The 20828-nt window shown below is 42.1% G+C and overlaps 1 protein-coding gene and 1 long non-coding RNA gene across 14 annotated transcripts in view; one reads left to right on the forward strand and one right to left on the reverse strand.

Annotated features, from left to right (window-relative positions):
- Window positions 1-20828, reverse strand: part of TNIK (TRAF2 and NCK interacting kinase) — a 295814-nt gene that overhangs the window by 97751 nt on the left and 177235 nt on the right. For all 12 annotated transcript variants that reach the window (XM_045030275.1, XM_045030264.1, XM_045030265.1 and 9 more), the window contains 3 exons: window positions 9250-9360; window positions 5335-5425; window positions 3767-3897 (listed from right to left, as the gene is read on the reverse strand). In XM_045030275.1, coding sequence (XP_044886210.1) covers window positions 3767-3897; window positions 5335-5425; window positions 9250-9360 — 333 coding nt within the window. The remainder of the gene's footprint in view (window positions 1-3766; window positions 3898-5334; window positions 5426-9249; window positions 9361-20828) is intronic.
- Window positions 5366-19390, forward strand: LOC123377401. Of its 2 annotated transcripts, none has more exons than XR_006582199.1 (3): window positions 5366-5450; window positions 16909-17140; window positions 19239-19390. It is a non-coding gene; the product is annotated as an uncharacterized LOC123377401 (long non-coding RNA). The 2 variants fall into 2 exon arrangements; XR_006582200.1 differs by lacking the exon at window positions 5366-5450 and adding an exon at window positions 6326-6386.

Below are 20828 nucleotides of genomic sequence, written 5' to 3' on the forward strand. Positions count from 1 at the left end.
TACCGATCTAACAAGAGTTAGAAAGAAGCCCAGGCTTAGAACTTAAGAGGTCCTGGCTCCTACTCGTACACTCCAACCACTGGACATGCTGAGATATTCTTAGAGCTTTGCCCAGCCTAGTTTCAGATTCACAGTTGGCAGATCACTGCCACCTCCCTTGGAGACTATTCTGAAGTCTAATCATTGTCAGTGGCAAGACATTTCTCCTGCTGTTCAGCCTAAATTTTCCCCTTATGGAATTTCATTCCAGTTGTCCTAACTGCAATTCCCTATACTGCCCTAAAAACTCCCTGGCCACTCTTTCAATTCTCCTGTCAACCATCATGTCCTCCTTTGTTGTTGTTCACTCAAGCTATACAGTGCACATTGGCTATCTCAGTCTTTCCACATGGGTCAATTTTTACAATCCCTTCATCATCATCATCGCTCTTCTCTGAACTCCTTCCAATTTCTCAGTGGCCTTCTGGTATTCAAGTGCCCAAGATTATAAACAATACGCCAAGTAATTTTAACTAGATATAGAAAGGGATTATCACCTCTGTGGGTCTGAAAGGGAAGGAAAAACACAGCAGGAAACACACATTTGATACTGATTTGAATTTTTTACTTTTTAAAAAAAAATTAGAAAAGCTTTGCAGTCCACCTGGCAAAGAGAAAGTACACTAATACATTTGCAATAATCTCATTTTAGTAAAGGAAGCAATCTCTGTTTCCTTTGACTCTAAGCATATTGACAAGATATCTGTCAACAAAAAAGAAGAAACCTCTAGGAAAAAAACAAACCTCAACAATGTGGGTTCTGTATTCACCTTTCGTGGTGTGGTTTATTTTTGTGAGGTATTTGTTGTATCCTTCTGTACATTACACAGTCAAGCTCTCTTTGCCTAAGAAAACAGTGAGATCAGAAGCACTTTTTCCCCCCAAAGGATTAAGTCTGTGGAGGTTCCTTTTTTTACCCACTAATTCCAGTCTTTTATATTTGTTATCTCAAGCCATTTGGCTTTATACTGATTTGGGATCTGTAGGATCTGATTTGCATCCTTTTTAAAATTTGTCATTTGCATTTCTCTCTTCACTTCAAAGCTAGAGCATCAGCTGTAGTGAGGTGAACCTGAGACTGGAGCCAGATCCAGTGGCGGCCAGATTACAATAAGCTCTGAAAACACCCTGCAGTTTGGAATGTCGGCAGCAATCAGCCTTTTGTTTTATATCCACAAACAGCCAATGCCAGCTTCAGAGACAAAACCAGCTAGTCTGCTAAGACTATTTGATCCTCAAGGACAATAGGGGAATTCTGATCCCAGCTCCTGTTCACACTTCCACTGCATATTAAGTATCCTAGCTATTCTGGAAGGAGGAAAACATCAGGGATTTCTGAGGAAAGAAATGCTGGCTATGAAGATATAAAGCCAGAATTTTTAACAATATCAAGGAATTTCAAGTGCTCTTTCCGGTGACTGACTCCTTTTTGGGCTGTAAACATCTCCAAATTGTATTTAGAAGACGCAACTCAGCAAGGAATCTATCTAGTGCTAGCAAGCAAGAGAGCAGAGAGCATCTCAAGAGGAATTAGGCATACAGGTGAACCACAAGCTTACTAGCCTAAGGGCATATATTCAGCGGATGGAAACCCCCAGGGTATATGAGCCAGAACGTTGTCTTGGGTGGGGATTTGCAATGGAGGAGCTGTGCTTGCTGGAAGGAGCACTGCCAGTGAAGCCAGGGGAAATGCCAATTCAGCAAATCCTCCATGCAGCCTCTTTTTGGGACACTCCTTTGAAGTACTGGCCAAAGAGTAAAGCTGATCCCCCAGAGTGGAAATGCTTGGGGGAGGGTGGTGGCAGCACCACCGGCTCTCTTGTGGAGTGAATACCCTCGGGGGCACAGGGAAGTATAATTTACATTTCCCCGAGCCAACATATATGAAGCCACCACTGCTTCTTTGAGTTAGCAAGAGGATGCTCCTTCTTGGTTCCCTCAGTAGAGCCGTGGCCTATGAACCATGAAGATTTCAGTTCATGTCTCAGGAGCAGTATTGTGCAGACACACACATAAAGGAAAACCAACTAGAGGATTGGGGTGTCCGCTAATTGGTTAAATCTGCTTAGGTATTTGTCAACCAGTTGGCAGACACTATATGTACTAACTAAAGAAACATTACTACTGCCCATAAAGTTTTGGAATCTGAACTAAAATGCTTGCAGCAGAGATACACCATATAGTAGTTAGTATGGGTTACATATAAAAAAAGTTCCCTAAATGATCCCTACTATAAAAGAGACCATCCAGCTCTTCAACAGATGCATGTCATAGTGGTTAACCAAAGAGGGTTAACTATTTGCACATGTGCATATCATTAGCAATTTAAATAACCCTCAGGATGAAATCTGAAGCTGGACAGCTGCTCTCAAGGAAACAATCTGTTAAGTTGCTGACTGACATATTTTAATAGACAAAATGTACAAGATTTTTTTGGGGACATTTTTGGGCCCTCCATCATATATATTTTATTTGCCCCGTGGGAAAAATAATTGTCAATCAAGGCCATGATGCTGTGTCACAACGGTGGCGCGTTTGCATCGTCACATGGGAAAGTGGTATCACTAATATGCGGCTAGCCTTCTATAGGTCCTTGCCTCAGAAGGTCTAACAGTGCTTTCCAAACATGATTTCTGACAATGCCCTCAAGGGATGTGGAATAGGCAAATGCACAGCAAGGTTTAAACTTATTTTTTCAACACTGTCTCTTCATTTTGGAAGCCTAGCTTGAGCCACGTAGGGGATGAGCATACACTGGAGCTCCAGACGACCAGCACTTCTGAAAATCAGATTCTGACCACCCCAAGCTAGATATTAAAAAATGAAACACCCAGAATTAGTGGACACTTTTGGAGACTTGGGCCTAAGTGACTTGCCTACAGTTAAAGTCAGGAGTAGAGTACAGGAGTCCCAATTTGACCTTCCATCTATTTCTAGTTTGAACTGGCTTCTATTCCTGCTTCTGCCATTAACTTGAGGCATGATCTTGGGCAATGGCAACATTGCATCCTCATGACAATGTCATAGGCACTGAGATGATGTTACGTTGTCATCAGGCTTCAAATAAAATTGGAACGCCAAGCAGGACATAACAGATCAGTGATAACTAGGACAGTCCCACAAATTTTTGAACATGCAACCACCATAAGACCTCTGTGTGAATGCCAGGCAGACATGCAGACTTGAAAATATTATTTCAACTCTTCTTCTCTTGACAGGATAATATTAAAATACACTGCACTGAACAGCACAACACAACAGTTCAAAGGAAGCCCCTAATACCTCATTCAGTACTGAGAAAGACCTTTTGCAGTAATCTTTAATGCTTAAACAGCACGACAAGGATTCACATTAATAACAGACTGACGTCTTGGAATCTGACTGCCGTAATGCAGGAGAGGACTTTTCTGCACTTCATTGTGCACTTACAAATTTTAAAAGCTGCCAAATCCTTTGCCAAAATCCTGAATATTAATAATGTTTATGACTGGGACATAACATTTAAGATCAGATCAAGTGTCCTCTTCATATGTTTATGATCAGAATTGTAATTTCAAACAGTGACAATGGTGATTTAAAAAGTCTAACGAGATATATTCTTTCTGAGTCTCTTTGCTCATTTTAATACTTTGACTAACTCGGACACTTTAATAAGTATTTTTTAGACCTCATGAATATTACATTTGTAGCAACACATAAGTAAACAAGAAGATGCTTGATTGGGTACCTTGAAGTCGTAAGTGGCATCAGGATTTTCATCACATGCAATGACTTCAGGAGCCATCCAATAAGGAGTTCCAATGAAGGTGTTTCTTCTACCCACTGTTCTGTCGAGCTGAGCGCTGACACCGAAATCCACTGTGGATAAAAAAAATTCAATATGATCATAAGTAAGGCAGAGACAAAACTGAATATTATTTTCCATCTTCATATGTTCCAACTGAAAAATATCAAAGTCATGTTAAGTTCATACAGACTGACTATTCTCAGTCTTCAGAAAAAAGATGTATTGGGTCAAAGTCACCCCTGATTGAACTCCTCTGAGTTCAATGGAGTCCTAGCAGGGATGAATTTGGCCATCTGATCTCTTTGTATTGTTGGGAACAATGCTCAGGCTCCTCATTACTAGAGTTTAGTAAGAAGAGATCATGACTCCATGTACTAATGGAGAAGAGGCCTTTGTTCTGTCCTATTCCATGTGTGTCAAGGAAACTCACATATTTTTAAAAGCTCCATTTTCTGGAAATACTCTTCCTGGAAATGGCATAAATACAACAGGCATAGGGAACTAAAGGCTAAGGATAAAGGATCATAGGGAAATGTTAAATGTGGAGCTGCAAAATGAAGCAACAAGTGATATCTTTCTAATCCATGGTAAAATATTCTGGGCTAGATTCTCTGGTTCTCAAAGTTCACTTTGTACCATGTAACTTAAAATGACTGGAGAATTTCCCCTTGGAGGGGGAACCTCCCCCAGTGTTAAGCTGGATGAGCCAGACTGTGTCCTGAGCTGGAACCACCCTTCCTTGTATAAAGGGAGGGAAGGGACATGACTGAATGAGACTCTCCACCCAATTCTTCCACTTGTGTAAGATCCCTGAGGTACCCCTTGTGCAGCTTTAACATGCTGGTGCTGGACAGCTGAGCCTCAAGCTCTCTGTGAACTAATTGTGTACTGTCTCCTATATTTTCCTCTTCACTGTTGTGTTGTGAGGCATGGGAGGGTGTTGGGCGGTGATGGAACCCGTGACACTGGAAATAGAATGCACAATAATTCCTCTGACTGAGGTTCTCTCAAGTGTATTGATCACGGCACCAACAAGACCACCACAGTGTAAGACTGATTTTGATTGTTCAGTGCACCAACATGCAATTGAGATGGAATCTTCCATTTAAATCTCAGGGGCATCTAGTAGGGTCAGGGTAGAACTATACATTAACAAATTTTCAACATGCAGAGACAGGGTCAATATGCAAAGATGATCATGAATGTGTAAATCCACATACAGGTCAAAATGTGATGGTGGAACTGAGCAAATGTCAGTGCATGTACATTTTTTTACATTTGGATGTCAGCTATCATCCGATCATAATTTAGTGCATGGTATTTAGTCAAATCCAAGTCCATTTTAATGAGTCCAGCACAAAACTATAATCTCAGAAGATACCTATTCTGTCTCCATTCCCAAAGAAAGCAAGTCAGTTACTCACTCTCTACCAGTTTCATTCCATCTTCCCAGCCAACCTCATACCACACTTTCCTTATATTTGCCACGAGTTCTATACCATTCTTACCTAGTTTAACTTCTGCATTTTCTGTCAGCAGTACATTCTGCCCCTTGATGTCTCGATGAATTACTTTATGCTGGTGTAGATGACTCAAACCCTAGAAAATTCAGTGGATAAGCAAGGTCAGTAGAAACCAAATTCAAAGAGTATTATTTTGTACCATTTCCCCCTTGCCATCAGCACACTAATTATTCACCAAAAATGGGAGATTTGTGTTGGAATTAAATCACCTCAAAACACTTTGTCATGTGTACAAAATGTCCTACATTCCACATTGGGATGGCATGAGTAGAAATACCCACTTAACTGTGTTCATGGAAGTCAGTGCTTTATATGGTGAGTGAAAAGAACTGTAAATTGGATAAGGATTTAGGACCAAGCATTCAGTTACTTCAAGAACCAATATTAACCTGAATACCTCAGTATCTATAGTAATGTCTTTTCATGGGCTTTTTTGCCCTAGGGAGCCATTTGAGTAGCTGAAACAGAAAAGTTGGTCTTCTCTCTGTATTTCTATCAACCAGGAACTGAAATACCAGATCTCACGTTATATTGGCCCAATAAATAGTATTCATATGCATTAAAAACCTCTATTAAAAATACAAATACTAAAAGTTGCACATATCTCTAATAGAGACATAGCTCAAATTAAAAGTCTCTTTTGAAGGCTAGAGATAAACTAGCTTTCCATTGTGCCTTTTTATTAGTTCATTAATTTCTTCGTGCAACCTGCATTTTTATTTCATGCGTTTTGCTATTTCAAGGTTTAAAAGTAATAGCCACCTATATTGCTAGTCTGGTACAATATGGATTACTTTAAAAACTAATTTTGTATTGGTTTTCATTTCATATTAAATATTCATTTTTTAAAAAGAAAATAATTTCCGCTATCACTGCTGGCAGTTATTAGTCATTTTATGCTTGTTACTTTGGGACTACTACAGAGATCTAGAAGCCTTCATGCATTCCAATTCTTAACTGAATTATTCCAGTTTTAGTCTCTAACTGTTTGATCCTATGGTGCATCCAAGGAAATGGCAAAGCTTCCATTCAGCTATGTAGGCTCAAGCCCTGGGTGTTATAAAATCACATCAAACCTTCAATCTTAAATAATATTTATGAGTTCCCATTGATTATAGTGACAAGATAAGCACCATTAATGACTCGCAATGTTATATAGCATTTTCAGTATATGATCATATACTTCTACATGCCACCCTTTACTATCAATGATCAGAATGAATTAATTTGAAATGCACCTAAATGTCCTATGAATAATTTACTTCTATAGGCCTGGAATTATTTTAATGGCTAATTAACTAACGAACTACAAGGACTACTATTAGCTGTATTCCCTAACAGAAAATGACTGCCACCTTGGGCAGGCTAGAAAATTTGTCTAACAAGACACTATGTTGATTTTTCACCAGCCACATAAATGCATACTTGTATCTTTAAAAATATACCTGGAAGACTTTAAATACAAATATATTGTATATGGACCGAAGTTTCCTTTCCTGTACAGTGTATAAATATGTAACAAGTCAGCTTGCCTTTGTATTTTGTGTCTTGAATTGTGTTACAAAGCACAAAAGAGTAACAATGTTAAACACTTGAGAATGGCATCTTTCAATATTACCAATCTCTCAAACTCCTCTGAGGTTTTGGACCTTCCGCCCATCCCCAAACCCATACTTTAAACCTATGGGTTTATTTAAAGATGGGATGAAAAGCACTATCACCACCATGTTTTTTTTCCATAATTAAAGGGAAACCTGTTTTCTGAATGAAGGATAGGAGGATCCTGAAAGAAGATTGGGGATACTATAAGCGATTACTTAGATTGTGGTAGTGACTGTCTTTTTGTTCTGTATTTGTACAGCATCTAGCGCAATGGCACTACCACAATATAAAGAAAGGAAGAAAAAGATGGCACAGTACCATTCCTTTCAGAAGTGCTTCTGGTTGGGAGAGAGGAGAGACAAAACTAGAAGTGTCCCAACGGTTCCTTCTTGCCTTCTTAAGCGTATGTACAACAAGGATGGAGAAAAATCCCTTTTCTGGCTCAGGGTCTTCCCTCATCCCCACGCCCCAATCCCTTTGAGTCACAGGTCATGCAATGACTCTCCTCTCCTCAACTCTATAGAAAGAGCAGACCACTGTCACAGGCTGGCTGGCTTTTCAAGGCAAGCTGGGCTCAACCTGGCCCATGGCCTAGGAGTTACCTCTCAGCTTCACCCCTGATCTGTTAACGTAGGGGCAATTAGTGATCCCAGTTGGGTGTAATGGAGACTGACGCCACCTGCAGAGGACAACTTAAACAGCGCTGAGCTCTGTTGAGGGGAGAAGACTCAGGAGAGAGAAGGCAGGAAGTTCCCTCTTGCTGGGAAGAGCCTAGGGTAGGCCTCAGGGATTGAAGAGGAGGCAAGACTGTTCTATGGAGGTAATCCCACAGGGAGCAGCGAAGGCTCCTGGAAGCTGGGGAGAGGGGGCTGAGTTAGGGCCTACAATGGGTGGAAGAGACCCACAGGAAACAGAGTAGGATCCTGTGGGAGAGAGCCTTGAGACAGGGTTTGTAAGTGGAAGTAGAAGACTTCAGTACCCCAAGGGGACAGAAGAATTATTCGGATGTTTGGATTTTCAATTGGACCTTTCAGTTACCCCAGAAAGGGTTTGAACTTTGTGACTTGGTTGGAGGGCCGAGCCATGGAAGACCCAGTGAGAAGCAGATGACCCACACGAGGTGCTGGAGCCAACGATACAGGCGACATTATGCACGGATGCAAGGGACATTCCAAAAGTGTGCCCCACTGCAACTACGCATTGCGTAGCCAAATGTTGAGGCTTGACACCTGATGGTGACTCTGGATCATGACCCAGTGGTTAGGTTCAGACTCAGTGGTAGGGCTATTTTGCAAAACAGGCTTATCAGTTCATAAATTTAAACTAAGCCTGTGTGACTGTGGTTTCCTGAGACTGAAGGAAATGTCACTACAACAGCTGATTAGCTACAATGCTTGTTATTTTGCTCATCAAATTGCGGGGGATGGTGTGGATGGTGGCATGTATTGTAAATAAACAAATGCTTAGTCACCACTGGACAGCAACTGGAACTTCATGAGCATTTTATAACCTTCCATGTGCATGTTTGAGCACTCGCTGCCTTCCTCGGCCAGTTTTTTGGCACTCATTCAGATGGTGGCTGTTTCTTGAAATCTATTCAGTACGGAGTTCCCACATCATGTTTACGATGGACTTAAACACAAAACTTATTTCTTACATTCATAGATGTTAAGGTCATACTATTATGATCATGTAGACTGGATACCTGAATGACATGGGCATCACATGGAAGTGCATCATTTACAGAAGGCACGAACGCACTGCTACGGAACACTGGCACTCCCCAGTATAAGCCATTCCAATCAAACCCTGGGTATAAAAGTTCCAACATCCTCACTCAAGCCAGTGACAGCAGGCAAATTGAAAAATAAAAATGTGCCATTTGAGTTGGCAGTGAATAAAATGTCTTTTTAAAACACAGACTCCTTCTGCAGACTGTATTAGGCCTTCCCTTTCTGTTAATTGAAAATGGGATTCTAGCTTAAATACATTTTTGTACTTATTTATTATTAAAGGGAATTACATTTTTGTTGAAGGAAAAATAGAGTTAAAAGTTGAGATACTAACAGAGCTAAGGTGCATTAACTGGCAGTTATTTATTATGCATCAGACAAGCACATGAATCATTCACACCTACAGGCACCTAAGAAGCATTAGCTTATGCCAGCATATTAGCCATACAGCCTCAAGTGCCATCTCACAAGCTTTACCTCTTTTCTAAGTGTAAAAAGCCAACCCTCTAACATTGCATTTGGTGAATGACATTTAGAACTACAGTAGCTCACTTTGGACACATACCCGTAAAATCTCCCTGCAGATGTACGCAATCCACTCCTCCTTCAAAGTGTTCCCTTTTGTGTTCTTGATCAGATCAGTGACAGAGCCAGCACCACAGAACTCCATCACCAGCTGGCAAAGGAAACAAAAGAACAATGGTTGTAATTAAACTTGAAAGCATCCTCTGGGTTGCAATAACCAAATGTAGTACATTGCAGTTGGCAAGGTATTTATGATGCAATTTCACTGCAACAGAAAGTGATCATTGAATAATTTTGAGTTTATTTTCTTTAAAGTTCCAAGAGTTTATTTGTTTAAAAAGAATTTTTTGCACTGCTTGGGAACCTGTTTTCCTTCAAGAGGCATCAGAACAAGAAACTGGAGTAACTTTTATTACTGAAAAAAATGGGGAAAAAATTTAGAAAACTTGAAGTCGCCAATCCCACTGCTATGTATTCTATATTCTCACTACAGGGCCTAGTTCCATATCAATGCAAATAGGATATACAGAGGTGCCCCAGAGTCAGTCTCTTGAACACAGATCTTCCATAAATATGTGCAGACACCATTAAACCTGGGAGAAATTCTCTTCTTATAATTCCATTTCTAATGATGTACTTAAGTTTTCACTCCTTTATGCTGGGGGGCTGTTCTCTGCTTCCTTCCATATCAGAAAACATTTCTTAATGGGTGAAGTTTGTTAATCTGTGGAACAGTCTGCCAAGGGGAGTGGTTCACTAGAGCTGTTTCAAATCAGACTGGACATATTTTTTCCACTCTTCCCCTGTTTAATTTGTTTTAACAGTAAATATAAAAATCCAAACAGAGGGCATAAACCTGAGGATCTTATTGACATCCAGACCCAAAACCGATCAGTCATGAAATAAGACAGACAAGACCAGCACACTGGGTCTGATCCTGCAGTCCATGCACCCACCAAACTCCTACTGTTTTCCAGGGAAATTTTGTGCACATAAAGAATGCAGGACTGGACCCAATATATATGTGTGTGTGTGTGTGTGTGTGTGTGTGTGTGTGTGTGTGTGTGTGTGTGTGTGTGTGTGTGTGTGTGTGTGTGTGTATATATATATAAAAACACCACATAACATGAATGATCACAAAAGAAAATTTCCCAGTCTGTAGATTGGTTTGCACTTCTTAAATAGGATTTTAATTTTGCTAAAATAATTTGGCTTATTACTTAGGGCTTAGATAATATTTCATGTTTTCAAAGCAATTGACATCACTTTACTAAAAATTGAAAGCTGAAAAGAGAAAGGGGGGGAAAAAGACAATAAAAGGGTTAGCTGCCCCCCAACTGCTTGGATGATTCAGTTAAAGGGACAATCCTATTGGCAGAGTTATAAAACAAAGACCAAACACTATTATAATCCTCAGTTCAGATAAGACACTGGAATAGAACATTGGGAACAATGCTGTACTAGCGGGAAGAAAGGCCATTTTGACCTAGTACGTCCTTTCCATATCTAGTTTTGGTAACTTCTAGAATCATTTGTTTCTCAGTTCTGCTCCAGATGAAGGCTGATACATTCTTTGCATGTCCCTAAGAAACAAAAGTTACTTTTACATTATAAAAGTGGACTTAAGAAATGAATTTATGATTGGCTAAATCAGTCATGTGACCGCACAGGTAATTAGCCCATCTACAGAGATTGCAACTTTCCCTGCTAAATGATAAGAACAAGGATCAAAACACCGAACACTGTGACCTGGTCAACAGCTTCACAACCCAGAAAACAAAATAATCGATTACTAATTGCTCCCCATAAAATGGAATAATGCAACTCTGGGCTAGAAAGAAGTTCTTCCCTTTCTCTTTTCCCTCTTAACTGACGGATATTGCAATTCCCATGTACAGTATCTGCACGTGTATCGGGTGAAATAAGCACTTAGGATACTATAGTGATGAAGACTATAGAAAATCTTTAGATAGATAGGTCGGTAGCTAAATATAACGCATTTGATATACACATACAAGAAATAAAACTTACCGTGAGGGTTTCATTGCATTGCATGCTGCTGTCATGGAGGTTGAGGGTGGTTGATGTGTGAGAGAAAGAGACGATTTATACCCCCTTTCAGACCCCCAACTTCTAACACTACTGTGCCATCATCTCACACTTGCATCCCAGAACATCCTTCTCAACCCCCGCCCCCGCACATTAATCCAGCCCCTCCCAAATAAATCCATTTGCAAGTTCCTACTGTGACTCCAAACCCACAATTTTGCATCTGGCTAAAGAATGGGTGAGTTGTGGCAAGAAACAGGGTGAATTTTGAGTCCCAGGCAGGAAAAAAAGGTTGGGAATCACTGTACATTTGTCTTCACCCTCAGGACTGACAGACGCACATTGTACCTATATGTTTATATTGCTCATAATTAGAAAGCAATGAAAAATGAAAGTACCATTGCACTATATATTGCAGTCACAAAATATTAAAAAGAAGGACCAAACATCATTACAAGTATCCACTTTATCCATTAATTTGAATGATCATCTCTGTAGTCCTGCCAGCTCACTCAGTCCTACGTTCGTGTCCTTGATTTAAAACTGGCAAAGATTTTGTAGCAATAAGTACATCAAGTAGCCATGTGCCTCGTGTAAGCCCGGAATAATTGTGAAGTCTCCTAGAAATAAAAAAAGATGAGAGTCCCAGGAGAGTTTAATGCCCAACTCAGCTTTTCAAAAATACTAAGAGACGTACAATCCCATAACGTGTGTAAGAGACTATCCAGCAAACGCAGATATTATTACAGTACTGGCAATACCAGTAGCACATGGGTACAGTTGGGCAGGGGTCCAACAGGGCTTAACAATGAACATTTGTTGTTAACTGTGAAACATTTCGAATAAGCTGTGCCATTAATTCTTTAAGGCCTGGTCTACACTGGGGGGGGGGGGTGTCGATGTAAGATACGCAACTTCAGCTACGGCAATACCGTAGCTGAAGTCAAAGTATCTTATTCCGACTTACCTCCCGTCCTCACGGCGCGGGATCGACGTCCGCGGCTCCCCCGTCGACTCCACTACCGCCGCTTGCTCTGGTGGAGTTCCGGAGTTGACGGGGAGTGCGTTCGGGGATCGATATATCGCGTCTAGATGAGACGCGATATATCGATCCCCGATACATCGATCGCTACCCGCCAATACGGCGGGTAGTCTGGACGTACCCTAAGAGAAGGGGAAGTAGCCAGTGAACAACGTTGTCAATGTATCTCAGCCTGCAGTAGAAGGATAATGGACCTCTGATTCAAAGAACAGCATTTCTTGTGAAGGCTTTGAACTGAAGGGATAAAGAACGAAGCAATTGCTACAAAAGGAGATGTACAAAATATGTGAAGTGAAATTGTTCTTCTATAACATTCTGAATTGCCTGTTTGTGTTTTAAATTCACAAAGTACTGCAAAAATATAGCTTTGCTGGGAGAAATTATTCAGTCAAGTTGGCCACGGGCTGTATTGAGCTTTATCTTCACCTTCTCCACTGACCAGCCATAACAGTGTTTTGCACATGTACAGCAATTTACAGACATTATGTATCACCCCATGTGTGTCATAATGCCAATACCTTCATTTTATACATCCAAAAACAGAGGTTTGGAGTGGTTAAGTGATTTGCTTGGGGTCATCATACAAGTTAGTGGCAAAAAGCTGGTAATCGTCTCCAGGAGTCACGGTCTCTGCCCTGTTTTCTAACTGCCCATTTCAAAGGGAAGGCTAGTTTTGTGGCTAAAGCAATGGGCTAGGAATCAAAAGATCTGCGTTCCACCCCCAGCTCTTCAACAGACTTCCCGAGTCTCAGCCTCCCCATCTATAAAATGGTGATAACCAATCCTGTCACATACCATCAGGTTTATCAGGATTCATTCCCTCATATTTGCACAGTGCTCGGAGATCTTCAAATGTACTTGCATCATGTGCCTTCTAATCTGTGCAATATTGCCTGTAGATGCAAGACTAATAGAGCAGTTAGCCTAATAACTGCTTGTATCATTACCAAGATTGTTAAATGCTGGAGATATTGAGGGGTGGGGGAAGATACTAAACCTGAAATGCTGACTAAATTTTTATTACTCGTAACTAAAATTATAAGCAGGATGGGATGGAGGTAAGGTCACATTCTGAAATTTAATTTCCACGGCTGATCATTAAGGATTTTTAATATCGTTCATTTAGCATTTATTTTCCCTTTTATGTTTGACTAGAGTAGCAATCTTTACATGCAAGGCATGTAAATGCACAGCAGCTGTTACTCCATTGTGGCCTGCATTCTCTGAACGTATTGCTTCATGAATCCTCACAGCTTGTGAATGAATCGTTTCTCTCTTGATATAGAAGTGGCCTCCAAAAACATTTCCCAGCCCTCCCTCTGGCCCCACCGCCACTGTGCATTACATTCAGCTAGCTCTGAATTGAGGTCCAGAGCTCAGAAATGACTAACACTTGTGCATGAAGCCATTATCCAGCAGACTGATCTGGAACCCTCCCTGAGGAACATCAATACTCCAGAGAGGGTCCCTCCAGAATTATTTGTCTGCAGCAACTCGCTATCCTTCCTGTCACTGATTTTCCTGTCCCTCACACCAAGTTCTTTCTTACCACACCCTTCCCCTCAAGGGCAACTGATGGAGTCCCAACTGTTCAATCAATCCAAGCCATGTTTAACCCTGGATTCTGAAGTGGAATCTCTCTGGTATTCAGTTCACACCAGGAAGCTAGGATTTAGGAGCTCTGAATAGAAACATGACAATGACCTGCCCTTGGGCATTGGTGGGTTCTGGCCTAAGTTACCTTCATGGTCACATAGGTCCCAGCTCTTCGCCGAGCACTGCACTACACACCAAAGGTAAGATTTTCCAAAGTGCTCAGTGTTGTACCAACTTTGCTCCCACTGGTGACAATGATAAAATGCCCATCAACTTCCATGGCAGCAGAGCTAGGCCAACACAGAGTGCTACTGAAATCCCTCTCCCCAACTTACTAGCCAATGCTCAGTCCCAGACTCGAATTCGATCAGCTAGCATTCACAGAGAGGAAAGCTAGCATTCACAGAGAGGAAAGCTTAGCAAAGCTCGTGACGAAATTGTATGATATGCCACATCTATTGTTAACTGAAGACATGTTTAATCCACCACATGGTCATCTGCCCTCCCAGTGCCCGCTGTGGATAAGTTTAGGGATTTATGATAGAGGACATGTGGCAAGCTTCCTGGTCCGCAGAGAAAGTGACAAATCATTATCTTGTCTCGGACCCCACTCAATGTCAACCTGGGTTTGATTTACCACAAAGGCAATGGAGCCTTCTCAACCGGTTTCATAGCGGACGTGGAATTTGTGCTGCAGCAGAATTTCTTTGGCATTTTAGACACAGTCCACTATGTCAATGTGGGCAGCCACAAACCATGACACACATTGTTGAGGACGGCAAAATGACTCATCTTCCTGGAGGCCTTTGCACCTTCAACACTGTTGATAAGCAAGTGGTGGCTTGGCTTGCCCAGATTGCATTCAATCAATAGGCCCAGGCTCCCTGGCAATGGTCCCCTCAGACTCTAATGCCTGCAGGCCACCTCAGAGAGTAAATCTCCTAACTGCCCTGCCCGACAAGGGCCAAGCTGCACTGATATTAGTTCCACTTCCTGGTTTCCTGTCTATGTAGATAGGCTGCAGAAGGCCTCACAAAACACAATTGGTAGTGATTATCTGTGTGGGGCTGGAGGCAGAGCGTGTTACCACAGCCGGAATTGTCCAGGTGCGTGCTGTGGGTAGAGAGAGTTGACGGAACTGACCAAAAGGTGGGGAGCAAGGTGGATAAAGCTACTTTGCATATGGGGGTACAAAACCTATACTCAGCTCTGTGCTTGGAATCAGAATGGGACTGAGCACAGGTCAGTGTGTTGACCCCAGCCAATATAAACCTTTTAGGGACCATTATGCTTTCATAGCTCTTTTATAAAGGCCCACTTCTTTACTGTCGGACGCATCATTACTCTTTATACTACAACCACAGTTAACAACACCTGGAGCCAATAGCAGGGCATTAAAAATTCAATAACCTTCACCTGGTAATTCAGCAGAAAAGCTGCTGCTTGTTTCTGAAAATGAGAAAACATTTGAATATTTTAATCGATGCTTAATACAAAATCAGTAGAAAGGAATGTTCCCATTCAGCATGCTGAACGGAATAGATAAAAGTGGATTTTAATGGACTCTACAAGCATCCCAGCTAGAACAGGCTGCAAATTAAAGAGCGCTACCTACAGTTCTCTGTCTCTGCTCCTTTTAAAGCTTAGGCCCCTCAACCACAATGACATGTCTGTCTGGTTGCTTTAGCCCACAGAGTACAGAAATGCATGCCACTGACACACCAGTCTCCTTCCTTTGAAGGCAGTGGCCTACAATATAAACACCCTTGCAGACTTTCATAAATAAATAATTTGCCTGGCTACATTCTGTTAGCACCTTCCAACAGCACGAGGCCAGACAAGTAATTCATGTCACTTAGGAAGGCTGAAAATGGTTATTGTCAGGACTAAGCAGGACTTCAAGAATGGAAGAGAAATGAGTGGTCACAGCCACAGGATTGAGAGTTACAATACATACATAGCTCCTGCAGAAATAGCTTTGAACAGAACTGGAAATTAACTAGCTTAGGCTTACTTAGCCACAAAGCAGCAGAAAGTCTTGCTTATGACACACTGTCTATCCTCTCAGCCAGACTCCATTAACCAGTCCTGTTCAATGCCAATCTCCTTATAACAGCCTCTTTCCAAGCACTCCTTTTGTATTTTGCTCTCAGGTCATGTGGATTATCGCTGAAAGTGGGCCCTGAAGGAACTGACCAGAATTAAAGGTTACTTTAAATCTTTTCCTGCTAAGCTCAAACTTCTAAATATTCAATTTGAGTTGGTTAAGGTTTCAGCTGTGCAGAGACATTCTCCAATGAACACTCAACAGAACGATAGAGCCCAGCATGGATACAAAATCTGTATCCGCAACTGATCTGCGATCCGCAAACATGGTTTGCAGAATGAGACCAGTTCTGCTCTTAGGTACACATATGTGCAAACCCCCCCGCCCCCTCCCAGAAGAGTGGATGAGTTTGCATGCATGTAAATGACAGCAGGATTTGGATCATCACTATGGGCCAAATTCTACTGTCAGCAGGGCCGGCTCCAGGCACCAGCCGACCAAGCACGTGCTTGGGGCAGCACCGTGGGGCGGGGCGGCGCTCGGGGATTTTTTTTTTTTTTTGGTTCGGCGGAGCAGCGCTGGAGGGTTTTGTTTGTTTGTTTTTGTTTCTGCCGGGTGGCGCTCGGGGGGGGGCGCGGGGGCTTGTGCAGTGCTTGGGGGGGCGGGGCTTCGGGCAGCACAGCACTCAGGTGGGCGGGGGGGGGTGTTACGGCAGGGCAGTGCTTTTTTTTTTTTTTGCTTGGGGTGGCAAAAAAGTTAGAGCCAGTCCTGTCTGTCAGGAACACCAGTGTAAATCTAAACTGCACTGATGGGATGCAGTGAGAGTTCCCCTGGATTTACACCAATAGTGCCAAGAGTAAAACTGGCCCTTATAGATTTTAAATGCTGAAAAATAGAAGAAAAGATTAAATGGCTCCAGGTCATATTGTTACGTTTTAAAATCTTTCTTTTTCTATTTTTTGCAGGATTCTCCTGACGCATGCACCTCTGTACCTGGAGTATCTGCTCACTGACAGCCTGGCTGCAGTTGGAGTTATCCTGATTTAGGATAATTCTTGGGAGAACCACCCCTCAGCTGATCTGTCTGTAAGTGACATTATATCTTCGGAAAGGCTGACTGAGTGCAGTCCCTCCCAGCTGTGGCAGAGAGCAGCACGGCAGGGCACAGAAGCAGGGACTCTGAGGTACTTGCCAAGGGTAGGTATTCTGAAGGCTGCATGTTTGTAATTCTCCCCCCCCCACCCCCGATTATAAATCTACCTTCCCACTCATTTTTAGGGTTGCCATGGAAGCAATCCATCTCCCGCCAGAAAGGCGGGTACTTCTCCCCACTGGGGAATGGCTACATTACCGCTGTTCTGCCCTCAGCCGTCACCAGCCTGAAGCTTACTCTGCATGCAATGTAAATCCAATTCTAGAAGCAGCAGCAAAATCCTATACAATTGTACATGCATGGCAGATCTTTTCTGCTAATCACTTCAATACACTGCAGATGGCAAGGACAGATGACAATCATCCAGCAAAGTAACACCCATATTAACACACAGCATACAGCCACAGGGTAACATAATGAATTTAAGAAGAAACCTTACAGCTTCTGATGATATTTCCAGAATCAACTCTGGAATATCAGTGTGCTCAGGAAGGACTTCTTTGTGTTGATCACTTTTGCAATCGAGTACAAGTTTCTTTATGACCTCCTGCATAATTCTTCCCCTCTCTAAAAATCACTTACATCCCCTCCCCATGCCCAGTGCTCTGACGTTGATGCCAACCTCAAAATCTTAGTGGTCTGCCTCTCTTAAATGACCCCATGTTTTCTTGAACAGAGATGCACAATACATAGAATGCTTTCTTTGAGGTGGTATGGAAGGCCACTGCCCTCTATTCATTTAATCTTTCTTGATGCCTACCATGACACCTACAAGCAATTTGTTCACTGTCCTCTAGTCTATTTACTTTATTTACCTGTTGAGTGAACTACTCATTTATGTGGGGATAGGAAGTCCAGTGATCAGAGGCAGGTCATAAGGAGACTGGAATTAAGGCTGGGAATTGATGTTTGGGGTCAAATAGGTGATAGGATGGAGGGATGATGGGGGGAAGAGAGGGTTTAACTTCATAAAAAGTTCACCAACAAACTTTGTGCCTACCATCACACTGATCACTTTGCTTGTGGTTCCACTGCTCATCCTCTGTCTTCTTAGACTGCACATTCTTCTGTGTAGGGAATGTGTCTCTCTGTGTTTGGACCTCCCCAGTTCACAAGGGGTGTACATGCTGCCTCCTCCCGCCCCCCACAGGGCTGTGCTAAATAGTAGGTCACTCTGGAGGAGGGGGTGCTGCGATAATTGGGCCTACAATTTTCCCCTAATTGTGAGCTAAGTTCTGAACAGTGTGTGAAAGTTCAAAAAAAGTCACAATAACCTGTAACAACAAATATTGATAGGAAAAGGTGCAATAAAGAGACAGATTGAATTAGTCCAAACAAAAAGGCCGACTGCCATAAATCATAAGATCATGCCTGATAAACAAAACAGTGTGAGGCTGGAAATCAATGAACCCAAATTGCTGTGTGGGAAATTAGATCTAATTGGCGGACAAAATAAAGAGAGGAAGAACTATTCTGCCCATCACTCCCTTTTGGGGTCCTTAAAAGAAGAGAAAAAAAATCAGTGGAGGAGAAAAGCTGGTTACTGTGACACTGGCTGACTGAAAGATGAGAGAAGGAGAAGAAGTGAGCTTCACCATCATGTCTGCCATGCCCACCATCTCCTGGGACCCTTAATCCTGAGAAATGTCCTGATCAGACCAGGCCTGAAAAAGGGACCCAGAAGACACTGCAACCTCCACCATCTCCTGATAAATCCTGAACACCATCTAGGATGTGAGACTTGGTCGCCCCCTTCCCCCTACCGTCCTTTTCCTTTCCTGCCTTATTTCTTCTCTCTCCTATTTCTCTCCTTTTCCCTTCTGTCTCTTAGGAGTCTGGCTTAGCCAGCCAAGACTGTGTATTTTGCAACATGCTGAAAGCCTGTGACTAGAAAAAAGCAGCTAGAAGCAATGCCCTAAACAGCCAGGCGCTGGCACATGTTTGCAAGGTCTCAAAGTACCTGATAAGACCATGTATTGTGCCTGTGGTGGATTTTTGGTTTTTTTTTGTTTTTGTTTTTTTTTTAAAGCAGCGAAGTTGCAAGTTAAATTCAACACACAGAGACAGAAGCTGCAGTTTTTAAATCTGTGCCGTTCTTTATTTCCCCTTTTGCGTATGTGCCTATCTTGTTTTGTCTTCTAGGAATTGGGACTGGACTTTAACAGCAGCAGCAACACTGACAGCTTCAGCCCATCTCAACAAGCTTCTTCTCTTTTCTCCAAAAGGGAAGCTACCACCATCTTTAATACCATCTGAGAGATGGTCAGACAGGGGGAGGTTTCCTTCTAAAGACTCCCCTTGGCTAAAGGAAAAAGGAAAAAAGGGACGTTATGAAAATGAAAGCCTTACTTAGTAACTTACCCTTCAAATGCTTTAACTATTTTCCTTCTTTTCTATATCTTTAATAAAAGATTAATGGATGTTTAACGGTGTTTGCCAGGGTACAAAACATATCTGTATATCAACCCCTGAACCTCATTTAACACTCTTTAATGTTGGACAATTTTAGGGTAATGTTAATACCTTAAACTCTTTGGGCCCATATATTCCATTAAATTAATGCAACAGGGGCCGTTGTCTCACCTCCTCCCACACCCGCTGAAGGAAGATTTGCATCCACAGGGGGATGTGTAGGGAGTAGTCCATGCACTACCCTGAGCAGACTGATCGCCCGCAATTACCAGGGCATACAAGCAGGAGGGAAGATTTCTTCTCTGTGCACCCACAAGGACCAGGCACAGTCTGGCCCTAATAAAGGAAGACATTAGCTGACAAAACGCACCAACACACAGAGACAGCTGGGGAAATCAGAGCTGCATTTTTATGTTTCGCTGGTTCGCTTTAGCTCTATTTCCCAAAAAACATTCCTCAGTATTGAGTGACCTTATGACCTAGTCAACCTGTTAGCTGAGCTCTGCTACTTTATGCCCATTGCTAGAACCTGGATAAGACAAACTAATACTTGTCTAATTCTCTAAGATTTGCAGTGAATTTTGTCTCAGATAGTCTCCTCTAGCTACATGCATAGAACCTCCATTGACAGATCAGCATGAGCATAAGATCGAAGATATCAATCACGCACATCTGAAAGCAACATTTTGACCAAAACCTGGTTAAACCAATTTCAATGTCTTTTACACTTAGAGCCACCCAGTTAAAGGCTTAAAGGAACCATCAGATCACCCAGTCTCACCTCCTGTACATCACCTAGCAGCTGCACACTAAACCCAGCAACCAAAATTAGGCCAAAGTATTACAGCCCACAAAAGACTAAATACAGACCGAGAATAGGAGGGACCTAGGTGCACTAATGTCAAAGGCGCCTGCAATGGCAAGACTAAGTGAGATACACCCAGATAACCCCGGCCAGTGACCTGCACTCCAGGCTACAGAACAAGGTGAAAAAAAACCCAGGTCACTGCCATCTCCAATGTCAAAAATTTGACCTTGCTCTTCCATTTCCTAGTATACAAGTGATTTTTATTTCCCTTTTCCAAATATGTCAGATTTATGATACTGCATCTGTAGTGTCAGGAGACACAGCAGAATATGCGGTGTGCAGCTTTCTAGTAGCAGGAAAATTAGTTGGCGTAGTAGCTCATTATTTCTTTGCTGGTTGCTGTTACTGAATGGAGAATAGTAGAAGTGAAAGACCTCTTCACCACTATAGTACCGCACAGGAATGACAATATGTTGTCAGACGCTTGCCTTGTTTCCGAGAGATCTTAATCT

This window comes from Mauremys mutica, chromosome 9 (assembly GCF_020497125.1).
Source record: "Mauremys mutica isolate MM-2020 ecotype Southern chromosome 9, ASM2049712v1, whole genome shotgun sequence".
In the NCBI taxonomy this organism is placed as follows: Eukaryota; Metazoa; Chordata; order Testudines; family Geoemydidae; genus Mauremys; species Mauremys mutica.